At 43.9% G+C, this 16,868-nt stretch overlaps 1 protein-coding gene across 2 annotated transcripts in view; it reads right to left on the bottom strand.

The window, feature by feature from the left end:
* Positions 1-455: 455 nt before the first annotated feature.
* Positions 456-16,868, bottom strand: part of LOC122556983 (calcium/calmodulin-dependent protein kinase type II subunit alpha) — a 258,438-nt gene continuing 242,025 nt past the window's right edge. Inside the window, exons 15-18 of one of the 2 annotated variants that reach the window (XM_087995124.1) lie at positions 14,335-14,410; positions 13,316-13,410; positions 5,960-6,188; positions 456-4,372 (exon numbers count right to left, since the gene is read on the bottom strand). In XM_087995124.1, the coding sequence (XP_087851250.1) occupies positions 4,369-4,372; positions 5,960-6,188; positions 13,316-13,410; positions 14,335-14,410 (404 nt within the window). In that variant the 3' untranslated portion in view covers positions 456-4,368. Of the gene's footprint in view, positions 4,373-5,955; positions 6,189-13,315; positions 13,411-14,334; positions 14,411-16,868 lie in introns of those variants that run through there. The other variant, XM_087995125.1, reaches the window with a different exon arrangement.

The following is a 16,868-nucleotide window of genomic DNA, read 5'->3' as shown; positions in this document are numbered from 1 at the left end:
TGAAGTTCCTCCTTCTGGGCTGCTGGTTACAGTGAGACAAATCTATTTTTCTGAATTTGCATTTTCATCAAGGGGTGCTTTTATGGGATGTTAATGTATTGGAACAGTTAATTAGTAATAGTTATCATATCTATTATTCTGTTATGTTTACAATAGAGTTAAATTATCCTAAGTTCTTTCTTTTGTTGTATTTAACTATAGTGTTTAAATAAATGGTGTTTTGCCTAATGTTGATTAGTTTGACCGATCAAATTGCATCTGGAACTCAGCACATTATATTTGTATTTAAAATAAGAAAAGGTGAGGGGTCTAGGCTATCTTCTTAAAATATTTTGAGAGAGTGAGATGAGGAATGGCAGGTGAAGTATTGAGTGGACAATGGATGCTAGAATGGCTGTATTGGGCAGAATGGATTGTTTTCTCCATTGAGGAATGAAATACATCAACACACTCCCTTCAAGACAAACTGATAAAATCTCTTTATTTGCGAAACACCAATTAAAATATTCACAAGTCAGTCACCAGCAACCTTACCTATGAGTTGGACCATATTCCAAAGACAGAAGCTTGACTCAATTCATTAATTTCTTCAGTGTCACAACAATTTACAGTAAAGTCACTTACGAAAATTTACAGAAAGGCATTGATTTAATTGGCAATACAATACAGAGGTACGAAAGCAGATCTCTGGTGAGGCCCAGAATCCAGTGCAAAGGCTCAGGCTAGCAAAGAAACCAACACTAGAAATGGTGCATGATTGTCCAATTGATTCACTTTCCCAAATAAGCAAGCAGAAGTGATGAGATGAATCTTTCTCTTAATATGTGATACAAAAACAGCAAACAACCCATTTCCATCCCCACCCTCACCCAAGCATAGCTTCATGATTAAATTGTGTAACAGGCTCAAGGGGTTGAATGGCCTCCTCCTGTTCCTATGTAACAGGCTTGAGGAGCTGAATGGCCTCCTCCTGTTCCTATGTAACAGGCTTGAGGGGCTGAATGGCCTCCTCCTATCCCAATGTAACTGGTTTAAGAGTTGAATAGCCTCACAGCAATGTTCTCTCATTGCCTTGTGTGTGGTCTATTCTGTTAAGTCCATGGTTTCCTAATATTTCTTTGTGTGGTCAAGCCCAAGCAGATGACTTGTATGTGACCTGTGTAGTATTTTATGGGTTACTGAAACTCAAAGAGGGTACACTGTTCCTAACAAGATTGAAAACAAAATTGTCAATTCTTCAAAATAACTTGCGACTGGTTTCTCTCCATCTTCAGTGTTGGTTATCTTGTGGATCAAAGGACTGGTTCTAAGAATCATGAAAAGGGACAAGTATCTAAAGATCTAGTTATTAAGGGACAAAGGCCTGATTGTCAAAGGTCATGGGAATGGAATAATGTTGTAGGTCAATGGACCAAAGGGTTATTGCTAAGGGCCTTGAAAGACACAGGTAACTAAGAGCTAAGAGTCTAGTTGCTAAGGATTAATGGACATGTTCCTAAGGACCATGAGAAGGGACTGGTCCCTAATGGCCAAGAGACAGATTGCAAAATACCATGAAGAATGACTAGTTCCTAAGAGCCAATGGACTAGTTGCAAAAATTCAAGCAAAGGGATGAGTTGCTAAGAATCATATGAAAAGGGGCTAGTTGCTAAGCACCAATGGATAGGACCAAGGGATTGGTTGCTAAGGGACAATGGACAGGTTACTAGGGGCTGAGGGACTGATTGCTAACTAAGGGCCATAGGACTGGTTGCTAAGGGCCAATGGACAGGTTGCTAATGGTCTGAATATGAATACATTGCTAAGAACCAACTGAAAAGGGACAGGTTTCTAAGGGCCAACTGACAAGTTCCTAAGAACTGTAAGAAGTTTCTAGTTGCTAAGGGCTAATGGAGTGGTTGTTGAGGATTCATAAGAAGGGAATGATTTCTAAAGGCAATGAGAAGGGATTGGTTACTAAGGGTCAATGGACTAATTTCTTGGTGTCAAAGGAGTTAAGGATGGATTGTCAAGGTCCATATGAAAATGGACAAATTGCTAAGTGCCAATTGCCAGAATGCTAAGGATCATAAGAAAGGATTATTTCCTGAGGGCCAATAGAGTGTTGCCAAGGGCCATATGAACAGAAATAGCTTGCAGAGGGTCACAAGAAGAAACCGGTTGGTGATGGTCAATGGACTGCAAAAGATCAAGAACCATAAGAAATGGGGTAGGTTGCTAATGGCCAACAAAGTGGTTTCCAATGGCCATAAGAGTGGAATGGTTGCTAGAGACCAAAGGAGTGATCACTATAGGTTTTACTTGGTCAGAAGGTGATCCTTCAACTGCTCACACCTGTGCTGATTTGTTGGAAGAGCTGACTGTTATTAACTTAATTTCGCTTCTCCCTCCTTGCTCTCCCACAAACATGTTCTTTTTCAGTCCGTGTCTGGTTGCCTTTCCTATGGAAGTCAGAGACATGGGAAGATTGTCATTGCTGGAGGGACCAGCAAATGTCACCTGATGCTTTTGACGAATGGGGAGAGGGACTGACATTAGCCAACAACGTATTCCAATTCAGTCTGTATAATACAGAATAGCTGTGGGTGACATCAGATTCCCTTAATCCATTAGACAGGGAGATGGGGAATGTCAGGGTCCACACCAAGGTTTCAAACAGATCTTAATTACAACCACATCGTGGATCTAACTTGCCTTAGATGTCACAGGTTAGACCCAGAGGACACAGATTTAAGATAATCAACATGAGAATCTGAGAGGGGAGATGGACAGAAATTGTCTTTTGACACAGCGAGTTATTATAATCTGGAAAGTTGTAGCAGAAGTGAGGGCGGATATAGAAGAAAATTCATCAGGAACGTTTCAGAGGAAATCAGGGAATTAGTTGATGGGGAACAAGAGTTTTACCGTGTCAAGACACAATGGACCAAATGGTCTCCTTCTGTGCCAAATTGGTAACGATTGACTGAGAGGAACCATGTAAGCTGCCTCAGGGATAGGAGAAGCTTTGGGACTTTTGTTTGTTATCGGGGGGGGGGGGGGGGGGTGTAAGATATAGGAGGTGGGAAGGGGTGGGGGCGCGAACATGTGTGGGTGTGAGGAAGAAGGAGGGGAATAGAAAGTGGAAATTCACAGATCTAGCAGGAGACCCAGCATTCTCTTCAAAGATTAGAAAGGGCTGATGTAGGTGAGTGCAGTCTATGAGGTCTCAGATGGGATTCAGTCATTATTGAAGAATTGAGCTGAAATTCAATGAGTTTGACTGCTTTATTCTCGATCATGCCAGTGCTGGTTTGGTATCAGATCATGCCAATGGGCATTGTCCAGTAGAATGTAAGACTCCTGTGCCTAAATTTTCCATTGGGAACCCCTATAAAGCCAAACATCCCTCCCAGCTTGTGAGGACAAGAGAATTAAGCTATTTATTCCCAACGATCACAAGTCTCAGTAAAGCCAGAGTCACAGAAGATCCGAGGAAGCTCATTTGGATGGATTGCCGTGTAAAAATGTACAAACTGTGTTCAAAATCATTGCTTTCAAACTGCAACGGGCCAAATCGGGCAATGCATTAACGAGCCCTCTTAAAGCAAAACGGTCATTTATTGACCATTGGTTTTTTGATTTGAAATGAGGAAGGTTTTCCCTGCTTATTAATCTCACCAAAGTACAAGATATTCAATCTCCCAAACATACCACAAAGTGCTTTCAGCCAGTTCAAAGTGCAGCCGTGGTTAAGGAGGGGCACATTAATCACATGAAAGTTCCACCTCAGAGACATTGCTTACAGTCTCTGTTAAGCCCACAGGGGGAATATCCCTTGCCAAGCCCAGTCTTAACTAGACTAGCACTTCCTACAATCCCACTTTTCCTCGTGCTGTCCAATGAATAATCCCAATGACAGGACCATCAACAATTTTGATCACTCTTTCCTCCCTCCCCAAGTTCATGTTGAGATTGCAAACGCCCGTAATTTGAATTTTTTTTTTGCGCCCGGCAATACAGTAAAAAACATGCATCGCAGCCAAGTTATAAAGTCATCACTTAACTATCACAATTTTAAAATACAACTACACTGTAAATTGATTGGAATCATAAATATCGCTGTAAACATGCCAGAACGACAGATATTGCCTCTTAGGATACAAAAAAGGATGATCGGTTATGAAATTCATCACTCTCCCTGCAAACATGGGGTTGTGAGTGGAGGAACCGATTACTCAATCCAGCAGTAATCCCGCCAAGCATTCCACCTCTCTCTCTCCGGTGGGGGGGGGAGACATGAGTTCAGCGGTGAGGTTACACAGGAGATATCGTCCTTGCGTGCAAGTCAGTCAGGGATAGCAGCAGGAGACTGGACAGAAGGAGTTTCAGCTGCAGACAAAATTAGATCAAAGAAGAAAGAAAGCAGTACTTTTTGAGCACCCTTTCATCACTTCAGATTCCCAACGGTGTGGAAACCTGCCATTTGGCCCATCGAGTTCACACCAACCCTCTGGAGAGCATCCCACCCAATTCCAACCCCCAGTCCTATAACCCTGCATTTCCCATTGCCAACCCACCTGGCCTACACATCCCGAGACACTATGGGCAACTTAACATGGCCAACCACCTAACCTGCACATCCCTGGACACTATAGGGCAATTTAGCATGGCCAGTCCACCTAACCTGCACATCCCTGGACACTGTAGGGCAATTTAGCATGGCCAGTCCACCTAACCTGCACATCCCTGGACACTGTAGGGCAATTTAGCATGGCCAGCCCACCTAACCTGCACATCCCTGGATACTCTAGGGCAATTTAGCACGGCCAGCCCACCTAACCTGCACCTCTTTAGACTGTGGGAGAAAACCAAAGCACCTGGAGGAAACCCACATAGACAAAGAAGAACATGTAAACTCCACACACACTGTTGCCCCAAGGTGGAACTGAACCCGGCTCCCTGGTGCTGTGAGGCAGCAGTGCTAAACACTGAGCTACCATGCCACTGTTCCTTGGAGCTTTCAGCCAATGAACTACCTTTTAAAGTGTAATCGCTGCAGTAATGGGAGGACTGGTGGTGCAGTGGGTAGTGTCCCTACCTCTGAACTAAGAAGCTCTGGGTTTGACTCCCAGTCCTCCCAGGACTTGATGACAAGCAAAAGAAAAGTCATGATTTGAGATTGTTGTGGCCCAACCCGAGGGTCATCATGCCTGAGGCAAGGGGGTAGGGTGAGAAGGATGGAATTCATATAAACCTCAGGCAGCGGGGGATTGAGCCTACGCTGCTGAGATCACTCTGCTTTACCAACCTTCTTGACACGATGACTGGGGAAGGTGGGATTGTAAAGCAGCAAAACAGTTTCCCACCCTGCAAATTCTTCCAATGCAAATCAGCGGCATTTGGTAAGAGATTCTCAGTTCGCTCTGTGTGATGTGAAGAACGTTGCAGATTCTATTCTGCATTTCAGCAGCATGTGCATCTGTGTAAACTGTGATGTACACCACAACTGTAACATAGGTTATGTAGCACCCATAGAAATAAGATGTGGGTTACAGGATAAATATTGGGGCAGGACGCTGTGTGTGGAATTTCTTTTACCCAATAGTCCTGGGCCAACTTCCAAAGCCACCAGTTTGATGCCTCACCTTAAGGTGGGACTTTCAACAGGGTAGCACTCTCTCACTGGGCAGTGCCAGCCTAGTCTGGGCACTTAAAGTGCTGGGACAGCTGTCATTTGCAGGACAAACCCTTTCTGGGTCATAAACCAAAAGATAACATAAAGAAATCCTTTCATTGGAACGCAGCCAATGAGAGCCTGGCTGAGATTTGGGGGCTTTCACTCGGGAACTTTGTCCCTGTCTACCTCAATCCCCGCCCTCCGACCCTCAATTCCACTGATTCCAATTCATGCCAGTGCTTAACTCCAGGTTTATCCCTCCGCATCCCAGCCACAGAATCCCGGGCTTGAATACTCACTTGGCCAGAGCAGACGGAGATCCCGATCGGTGGAAGTGGACAATTTGCCATTTTCCATCACGTCGGTGCCAGATTCGTGTCTCCTCGGACTGGGCGGTGCGGGGAATGCCGCTGCTGTCAATGTACTGTGTGATGCGGATGTAGGCAATGCAGGCAGCTTCTTCCCCGATCAGGTGGATGTGCGGGTTCAGGATGGTGGTGTGCACTGGCTTGTTGTTCTTAGACCACACTGGAAATGGAGTCGGTGGAGTTGCGGGAGTGTGGGGGGGGCAAGAAAGAATCGTCAGCAATTTCCAGCACAAAACCAATACTTCAAAATCCATCGACTGAGGACTCAGAGGGTAGGGAGAGGTCCCCGCAGCACGTTGTGTGGCTGTCCATACCAGAACAGCAACAACGTGGAGTACTAGAGATGCACGGCTGCATTTATGTAGTGTCGAAAAGTGTGGTGCTGGAAAAGCACAACTGGTCAGGCAGCATCTGAGGAGCGGGAGAGTCCATGTTTCAAGCCTTAGCTCTTCATCAGGAACATATCCTGATGATTGGCTTATGCTCAAAATTTCGATTCTCCTGCTCCTCGGATGCTGCCTAACGTGCTGTGGTTTTCCAGCACCACACTTTTCGACACTGATCTTCAGCATCTGCAGTCCTCACTTTCTCCCTGCATTTATATAGTGCCATGTACATTTCAGGACATTGGTGCAAGTTGTCAATAAGCTAGTTTTTGGTGTATAGCCATTACTGGACAATTTGCACACAGTAAGCCCCCACTAATAGTGATGTGATAAGGGGCCAGATTACTTTTCTCATTGATAATGATGTGGATTAGGGATAAATATTGGTCATCAGGATATTCCCACCATCCTGGAGAAATCCACCCCTCTTCTTCAAGAAATAGTGGAAAGGGATCCGAGAATTCAGATGGAGTCTCGGTTTCATGTCTGAAACAGTGACAGTGCAGCACTCCCTCAGTACTGGGACTAAGAGTATCAGTCTGTCTGTAGAGTGAGAGTTGACCCAACGACTGTGGAGTTAAGAGTGATATCCACTGGGTCACGATACCAGGTCATAAAGATCAAACCAAGACAGTGTGGGTTAACAAAGGGAAATCATGCTTGACAAATCGATTGGAATTTTTTGAGGATCCCACTCATAGAATTGATAAGGAGGAATGAATGGATTTGGACTTTCAGAAGGCTTTTGATATGTTCCTACAATGAAAAGATAGACATGTAAAATATGTGCATGAGGATTGGTTAGGAGACAGGAAACCAACAGTAGGAATAAACAGGTCTTTTTCTCATTGGCATGCAGTGAGTATTACGGTGCCACAGGGACCACTAGGATTATAGCTATTATCCCAGCTATAATATGTTAATGATTTAGATGAGGGAACTAAATGTAATATCTCCGAGTTTGCAAACATCAAAAGCTGGGTGGGAGGGTAAGCTGTCAGGGGGATACAGAGATGCTTCAGTGTGATTTAGACAAGTTGAGTGAATAGGCAATTGCATGGCAGATGAAATATAATGTCGACAAATTTGAGGTCGTCCACTTTGGCAGCAAAAACGGGAAGGCAGATTATTATCCGAATGGCAATAGATTGAGCTACAGAAAGAGTACAGTGAAGGTTTACCAGACTGATTTCTGGGATGGCAGGACTCACATATAAAGAGTGACTAAATCAGTTATGACTGTATTGACTGAAGTTTAGAAGAATGAGGTTGGGGGTTGGGGGTTGGGGGATTTCAACATGGGGCTGTATTGAATGTTCAGCCATGATCAGATTGAATGGTGGGGCAGGCTGAAAGGGCTGAATGGCCTACAGTTGCTCATATTTCCTATGTTTCTATATTTCATTCCCTTTAAAAGATGCAGGAATTAAGACAAAGCAGGACTTTAACGGGGACTGACAATCACAGTGGGTTGGGAATTCATTAACTTGGACGTCATCAGTTAAAAGTTTTTACTATTGGCTCATGTTGAAATGAATAGAGTCATAGAGTCATAGAGATGTACAGCATGGAAACAGACCCTTCGGTCCAACCTGTCCATGCCGACCAGATATCCCAACCCAATCTAGTCCCACCTGCCAGCACCCGGCCCATTTTCCTCCAAACCCTTCCTATTCATATACCCATCTAAATGCCTCTTAAATGTTGCAGCTTCCACCACATCCTCTGGCAGCTCATTCCATACACGTATCACTCTCTGCATGGAAAAGTTGCCCCTTAGGTCTCTTTTATATCTTTCCCCTCTCACCCGAAACCTATGCCCTCTTGTTCTGGACTCCCCGACTCCAGGGAAAAGACTTTGTCTATTTATCCTAACCATGCCCCTCATAATTTTGTAAACCGCAAAAAGGTCACCCCTCAGCCTCCAACACTCCAGGGAAAACAGCCCCAGCCTGTTCAGCCTCTCCCTGTAGCTTAGATCCTCCAACCTTGGCAACATCCTTGTAAATCTTTTCTGAACCCTTTCAAGTTTCACAACATCTTTCCGATAGGAAGGAGACCAGAATTGCACGCAATATTCCAACAGTGGCCTAACCAATGTCCTGTACAGCCGCAACATGACCTCCCAACTCCTGTACTCAATACTCTGACCAATAAAGAAAAGCATACCAAACGCCACCTTCACAATCCTATTTACCTGCGGCCCCACTTTCAAGGAGCTATGAACCTGCACTCCAAGGTCTCTTTGTTCAGCAACACTCCCTAGGACCTTACCATTAAGTGTATAAGTCCTGCTAAGATTTGCTTTCCCAAAGTGCAGCACCTCGCATTTATCTGAATTAATCTGCCACTTCTCAGCCCATTGGCCCATCTGGTCCAGATCCTGTTGTAATCTGAGGTAACCGTCTTCGCTGTCCACTACACCTCCAATTTTGGTGTTTTTGACCTAGCAGCAGTGAAGGGCAGTGTTTATCTTTCTGCGTTAAGATAGCTTGCAAGAGATGCTGTTCCCACGGGCCTGCAGCCCTTCTCCGTGGTCAAGCTTGCAGATTTGAAAGTTGCAGTCAGTTCATCTTTTAAGTTGTCGATTGTGTCAAATATCTTGATTGTTGTTTGAGTCACATACATCCAGGAAAGTGGAAGTATTGCATGATACTCCTGACTTTAGCCTGTGGCTCATGGACAGTGTTTGGGGGATATGGACATAAGTTACCCATAATCATTTCCTAGTCTCTGATATAATCTTGTGACTACAGCATTTAATAGGCTGTAAATTATGACCCCTAGCACGTTCATGGTTGAGGTTTTCGTATCGGTAATGTCTTGCAGAGATGGTTAGACTCACTGGTTGAAAATGACTGTTGCCGAGCATTTATGCGGTGTGGATGTGACTCGGAATTTCACCTAAGTCTGAATGTCTTGATGCCTGCTTCATTATCTAAAGAGCTGTGAATGGTATTTGAACAGTGCAATCATCAGCACAATCTGCCTAGTTCTTGGGGGTGAAAGAGGTCAAAAGGTATGGGGAGAAAGCAGGAACTGGGCATTATGTCCAAAAATGTGCAGGTTAGGTGAATTGGCCACGCTAAATTGCCCGTAGTGTTAGGTGAAGGGGTAAATGTAGGGGAACGGGTCTGGGTGGATTACTCTTCGGAGGGTCAGTGTGGACTTGTAGGGCCGAAGGGCCTGTTTCCACACTATAAGTAATCTAATCTAATCTTAAAGTTAGATAATAAACCGTCTTTATATTGAATGGTCAGCAGGCTTGAAGGACCAAATGGCCTACTCCTACTCTTTTCTATGTTTCTATATTTTTGTGCTGTGGGAAGTCATTAATGAAGCAGTTGGCAGTAGTTGGACCGAGGAGTAATTCCACAGGAATTAATGCCTAAATGTTTGGCAGCTGAAATGATTGACCACAACCACCACAAGCAACTTCCTCTCTGCCAGGTATGCCTCCAACCAGTAGAAAGTCTCTCCTGATTTGGTTAGGGATCATGCAACGCCAGGTTGTGGTCCAGCAGGTTTGGTTGGAGGCACTAGCTTTTGGAGTGCTGCTCCAAAACAGCGGCATTCCGAAGACTAGTGCTTCCAATTGAACCTGTTGGACTATAGCCTGGTGTTGCGTGATTTTTAACTTTGTTCACCCCAGTCCAACACCGGCATCTCCAAATCATCTCCTGATTTGCATTGACTTCAGTGTTACTGGGAACTGCTTGATGTCACATTCTGTCAAATACAGTCTTAAAGTCAAGGGCAATCATAATCTCACCTCACTTCTTGCATTCACCTCTTTGACTATGTTTGGACCAAGGCTGGAGTAAGATCAGGACCAAGCAGCCCTGGCAGATCCTCAGCTAGCAGATTGGTACTGTGAATGTGCAGCTTGATAATGTTGTCACTAACACTTGCATCACTTTGCTGATAATTGAGGATGGGTGAGTGGGTAATTGGCTGGATTGAATTTGTTGTCCTTCTTGTGCATAACATAACTGCACAATTTTATACATTGTAGCCAAAATGAAATGGCACAGCTAGTTCTGGAGTACATGACTTCAATATTACTGCCTGGATGTTGTTGCTCTCATCAGATTCAATGCCTTGTGCAATTTCTTTATCCAATGATAGAAAGGGAGGCAAAAGAGGAGGGGGAGTGGCGTTTTTGATAAGGGATAGCATTACAGCTGTGCTGAGGGAGGATATTCCTGGAAATACATCCAGGGAAGTTATTTGGGTGGAACAGAGAAATAAGAAAGGGATGATCACCTTATTGTGATTGTATTATAGACCCCCCTAATAGTCAGAGGAAATTGAGAAACAAATTTGTAAGGTGATCTCAGCTATCTGTAAGAATAATAAGGTGGTTATGGTAGGGGATTTTAACTTTCCAAACATAAACTAGGACTGCCATAGAGTTAAGGGTTTAGATGGAGAGGAATTTGTTAAGTGTGTAGAAGAAAATTTTCTGAGTCAGTATGTGGAGGTACCTACTAGAGAAGGTGCAAAACTTGACCTACTCTTGGGAAATAAGGCAGGGCAGGTGACTGAATTGTCAGTGGGTAAGCACTTTGGGGCCAGCGACCATAATTCCATTAGATTTAAAATAGTGATGGAAAAGGAGAGACCAGATCTAAAAGTTGAAGTTCTAAATTGGAGAAAGGCTAATTTTGATGGTATTAGACAAGAACTTTCAAAAGCTGACTGGGGGCAGATGTTCGCAGGTAAAGGGACGGCTAGAAGCCTTCAGGAATGAGATAACGAGAATCCAGAGAAAGTATATTCCTGTTCGGGTGAAAGGAAAGGCTAATAGGTTTAGGGAATGCTGGATGAGGGTTTGGTTAAGAAAAAGAAGGAAGCATATGGAAGGTATAGACAGGACAGATCGAGTGAATCCTGAGAAGAGTATAAAGGCAGTAGGAGTATACTTAAGAGGGAAATCAGGAGGGCAAAAAAGGACATGAGATAGCTTTGGCAAATAGAATTAAGGAGAATCCAAAGGGTTTTTACAAATACATTAAGGACAAAAGGGTAACTAGGGAGAAAACAGGGCTCCTCAAAGATTCGCAAGGCGGCCTTTGTGTGGAGCCGCAGAAAATGGGGGAGATACTAAATGAATATTTTGCATCAGTATTTACTGTGGAAAAGGATATGGAAGGTATAGAATGTAGGGAAATAGATGGTGACACCTTGTAAAATGTCCATATTACAGAGGGGGAAGTGCTGGATGTCTTGAAACACAAAGTTGGATAAATCCCCAGGATCTGATCAGGTATACCCTAGAACTCTGTGGGAAACTAGAGCAGTTATTGCTGGGCCCCTTGCTGAGATATTTGTATCATCGATAGTCACAGGTGAGGTGCCAGAAGACTGGAGGTTGGCAAACGTGGTGCCACTGTTTAAGAAGGGTGTTAAGGGAAAGCCAGGGAACAATAGACCAGTGAGCCTGACGTCGGTGGTGGGCAAGTTGTTGGGGGGAGTCCTGAGGGACAGCATGTGCATGTATTTGGAAAGGCAAGGACTGATTAGGAATAGTCAACATGGCTTTGTGCGTTGGAAATCATGTCTCACAAACTTGAATGAGTTTTTTGAAGAAGTAACAAAGAGGATTGATGAGGGCAGAGCAGTAGATGTGATCTATATGGACTTCAGTAAGGCGTTCGACAGGGTTCCCCATGGGAGACTGATTAGTAAGGTTAGATCTCACAGAATACATGGAGAACTAGCCATGTGGATACAGAACTGGCTCAAAGGTAGAAGACAGAGGGTGGTGGTGGAGTTTTTCAGACTGGAGGCCTGTGACCAGTGGAGTGCCACAAGGATTAGTGCTGGGTCCTCTACTTTTTATCATTTACATAAATGATTTGGATGTGAGCATAAGAGGTACAGTTAGTAAGTTTGCAGATGGTGTCAAAATTGGAGGTGTAGTGGACAGCGAAGAAGGTTACCTCAGATTACAACAGGATCTGGACCAGATGGGCCAATGGGCTGAGGAGTGGTAGATGGAGTTTAATTCCGATAAATGCGAGGTGCTGCATTTTGTGAAAGCAAATCTTAGCAGCACTTATACACTTAATGGTAAGGTCCTAGGGAGTGTTGCTGAACAAAGAGACCTAGGAGTGCAGGTTCATAGCTCCTTGAAAGTGGAGTCGCAGGTAGATAGGATAGTGAAGAAAGTGTTTGGTATGCTTTCCTTTATTGGTCAGAGTATTGAGTACAGGGGTTGGGAAGGTCTTGTTGCGGCTGTACAGGACATTGGTTAGCCACTGTTGGAATATTGTGTACAATTCTGGTCTCCTTCCTGTTGGAAAGATGTTGTGAAACTTGAAAGTGTTCAGAAAAGATTTACAAGGATGTTGCCAAGGTTGGAGGATTTGGGCTATAGGGAGAGGCTGAACAGGCTTGGGGCTGGTGTCCCTGGAGTGTTGGAGGTTGAGGGGTGACCTTATACAGGTTTACAAAATCATGAGGGGCATGGATAGGGTAAATAGGCAAAGTCTTTTCCCTGGTGTCGGGGAGTCCAGAACTAGAGGACATAGGTTTAGGGTGAGAGGGGAAAGATATAAAAGAGACCTAAGTGGCAACTTTTTCAAACACAGGGTGGTACATGTATGGAATGAGCTGCCAGAGGAAGTGGTGGAGGCTGGTACAATTGCAACATTTAAGAGGCATTTGAATGGGTTATGAATAGGAAGGGTTTGGAGGGATATGGGCCACGTGCTGGCAGGTGGAATAGATTAGGTTGGGATGTCTGGTCGGTATGGACAGGTTGGACCGAAGGGTCTGTTTCCATGTTGTACATCTCTATGACTCTATGATTCTATGACTCTATCTGCAAACGTACTAACTATACATAGCTAAAATACAATAGTTTAACTCGTGTGGAACAAGAATAGTTTCTTACAATTCTCAAAGTAGAATCTATGAAAATCGAGTCCTTCCACCAGGTTTCCCAATGCCTCAGGTTCAAACGCAGTCACCCCAGGATCACACATCTTCCTGAAAGATCAACAAATCAAAACAGTGAGGATTCACTTCTCTTGGCAAAGGAACTAGCATACAATGCTGGAAATACACCAGACAGCATCCAGGGAAAGAGTTACACAAGGAGGAAGTGATAAATGCCTGCAAATGTCACAACGGCACAAAATAGGGAAGAAGGAAAAGATGGAAGAAGGTAGGGACAGAAGAATGGATGGAAGGAAGAACAGATAAAGGGAAAGATGAGGGGATGGCAAGAATGGGGGATGGATGGAATGGAGAGAGGGGAGAAAGATGAGCCATAGGGAGAGGTTGAACAGGCTGGGGCTATTTTTGCTGGAGCATCGGAGGGTAAGGGGCGACCTCATAGACAGTTATAAAATTATGAGGGGCATGGATAGGATAAATAGATAAGGTCTTTTCCTTGGGGTGGGGGAGTCCAGAGCTAGAGGGTCATAGGTTTAGGGTTAGAGGGGAAAGATATAAAAGAGACCTAAGAGGCAACTTTTTCACACAGAGGGTGGTACGTGTATGGAACGAGCTGCCAGAGGAAGTGGTGGAGGCTGGTACAATTGCAACATTCAAGAGGTATTTGGATGGGTATATGAATAGGAAGGGTTTGGAGGGATATGGGCCGGGTGCTGGCAGGTGGGACTAGATTGGGTTGGGATACCTGGTCGGCATGGACGGGTTAGACTGTTTCCGTGCTGTACATCTCTAGAAGACAATGGCAGTAAGGAAGGTAGTGATGGATGATGGATTTCCAGGACTGGGATTGGATGGTGAATTGCAAATCTGGATTTAACCAATTTATATAAGATCCCAGTAGGAATATCTCAGAGTTATTGACACACGGTTTCTGTCAGATGGGTAACTATTTCAAAACTTTCTGATAACTGGTATAAAACACAAGCAGATGTTTTGATTGGGAAAGGAACTTACGTGTATGCCTCAAAATCACCATTGCTAATAGCTTCAATCAGCTGCTCTGTAGCTTTGATAATCTCTTGTTTACGCACTACAATTAGCACAGAAAGAGGAAGGTTGAAATGACTCCTCATTGACAACACACACATTAACTTAAAAAGATGTGCATTCTACACGGTGTGCACTGGATGTGAGTTTAGGGCAGTTCAAACCCTTCCTTGGAATCCCAACAAACCTTTCTTACACTCCTCCATTAGTGTATCCCTACCATTGTTATCCATTTCTCTTGTTGTCTCTCCCTTCATCCATTTACAGCTCTCTATATTCGTTCTTCTCATCGTCAATTCCTCCATTGATCATCCCGTTATCTGTACTTCCTGTCCATGGATTTCTTTTTTCATCCAAACTTGCCCTCGTCCATTAATCTCCATCATTCTCCACCCATCTCATCCTTTGTGCCTATAGTAGAAAATTGCCTCTCCCTGCTCAGAGCATCTGAACCCAATAGGGAAAGAACCCATTCATTCACAGGATGAGGCCAGTATTATTTATCCCTGACTATCTAGAGTAATGTGTCAACCACATTACTATGGGTCTGGAGTCACATGTAGGCCAGACCAGGTAAGGACGGCAGTTTCTTTCCCTAAAATACTTTGGTGAACAAGATGGGATTTTCCTGATAATCAATTCATGGTCATCATTAGACTCTTAATTCGAATTCCACCATCTGCAATGGTGGAATTTGAACCCAGCTCCCCAGAACATTACCTTGGTCTCTAGATTAACAGTCTAGCAACAATATCGCTAGCCATCGACTCCTCCAAGATCCCCTAGTTCGCTAATATCCTTTAGGGAGGGAAGCTGCCCTCCTCATCTGGCCCGGCCTACATGTGCCTCTTAACTGCACTCTGGGGCAGTTCGGAATGGGCAATAAATGTTGGCCTAACATGTGAATGAATTTGAAAAAATGTGCAAGATATATTAACTGTGGGACAATTAAGTCTTGAACTTGCCTGAAAGGACATCATACTGTGAGAGGCAAAAGTTTAGCTAATTTTAGTTTATTCACAACGCTTTACCAGATCCCCAAAATCAAGAAAATAGTTTTCGTCCCCCACTGAGTCTCCATGCAGACTTCTTTGCAAACTCTGCCATGAAATAATCATCCAGCACTTTGAAATACAATTTTCTTTTCAAAAAGTACATTGCATTGATAATATTCCTTTTGAAGATTGCTAACTTGATAAATTTTGATTAATGCAGCTGGAATTTGATTTGTCCTAAAAATATAAGCTTTTTAAACCACTCCACTATGCTTGGATAAGTCAATTTCAAATGCCTGAAAGTGACATCTTAAAAAAAAGTACCAAATTGTTTTCTTATGTAACTGGAGTCATCAGTTCCTTAGTAAATTAGATAAAAATGATTAATACTTTTCAAAATTAGCATTTTCTACCCAAAACATTCAGCTTAATCTTTGAAGTCTCATCAAAGGCCTGAAAACATAGACTATTAGGAAAATATGTAATGCTAATGGATTTACCCTGAGGGAGTGGACCGTTCACAGAACCACACAAGTGTTAGTGAGCAAAAGGAAGCCATTCGGCCTATCATGCCTGCACTGGCTCATTAATTGACCAACATCACCTCATGCTAATCATCTGCATTTCTCCCACACCTTTTCTCATTATTTCTATCCAATAATCATCCTCTTGCATGCCTCAATTGAACCCGTCTCCATCACACTTCCACACTGTAACTGCTCGCTGAGTGAAAGCCTTTCGCTGACTTCACCCTTGTGACGTTTGCAAATCATTTTAAGTCTTTGCCCTCTTTATCCGTTCTGAGTAGGAACAGTTTCACCCATCTACACTAGCAAGCCTGCTAATGGTTTGGAAAAACCTTGGATAAACTTCCTCTCAATCTCCTTCTCCCCAAGGAGGACAGTTCCAACCTCTTCCCATAACTGAAATTTCCACAGTGTGGAAACAGGCCCTTCAGCCCAACAAGACCACACCGATCCTCCGAAGAGTAACCCACCCAGACCTATTTCTCTCTGACTAGTGCACCTAACACTATGGGCGATTTAGCCTGGCCAATTCATCTGGCCTGCACATGTTTGGATTGTGGGAGGAAACCCACGCAGACACGGGGAGAATGTGCAGACTCCACACAGACAGAGGCCTGAGGCTGGAATTGAACCTGGGACCCTGGTGCTGTGAAGCAGTAGTGCTAACCACTGAGCCACTGTGCCTCCCCTAATTTGGAAATATTCTTGTAAATTGGGTTTCTGAGGGTTGAGCCTGTGGCTTGGCTGATTTTACTAAAGTGGAGCAAACGTTTGCAGAAACTTTGAGATGCACTGAACTCAAATTTGTGGGAAATCTCCCATGATCTTATATTCCAGTGGGTCCCAATATTGAGAAAATTGTTGGAAATAACAGTGCAATGCAGCAAAAGCTGGGTTATAATTAAGGCCTCTCAGATCTGGCTCCTACACAAGTGGATACATTTTCTCTGCCTCCATTGCGGAATCATAGTTTTTTTCT

The sequence above is a fragment of the Chiloscyllium plagiosum genome, unplaced genomic scaffold (assembly GCF_037043375.1).
Source record: "Chiloscyllium plagiosum isolate Xiang-an unplaced genomic scaffold, Cpla_swu_hap1 HiC_scaffold_16, whole genome shotgun sequence".
In the NCBI taxonomy this organism is placed as follows: domain Eukaryota; kingdom Metazoa; phylum Chordata; class Chondrichthyes; order Orectolobiformes; family Hemiscylliidae; genus Chiloscyllium; species Chiloscyllium plagiosum.
The sequence above is the reverse complement of the archived record's forward strand: the minus strand, read 5'-3'. Positions and strand labels throughout refer to the sequence as shown.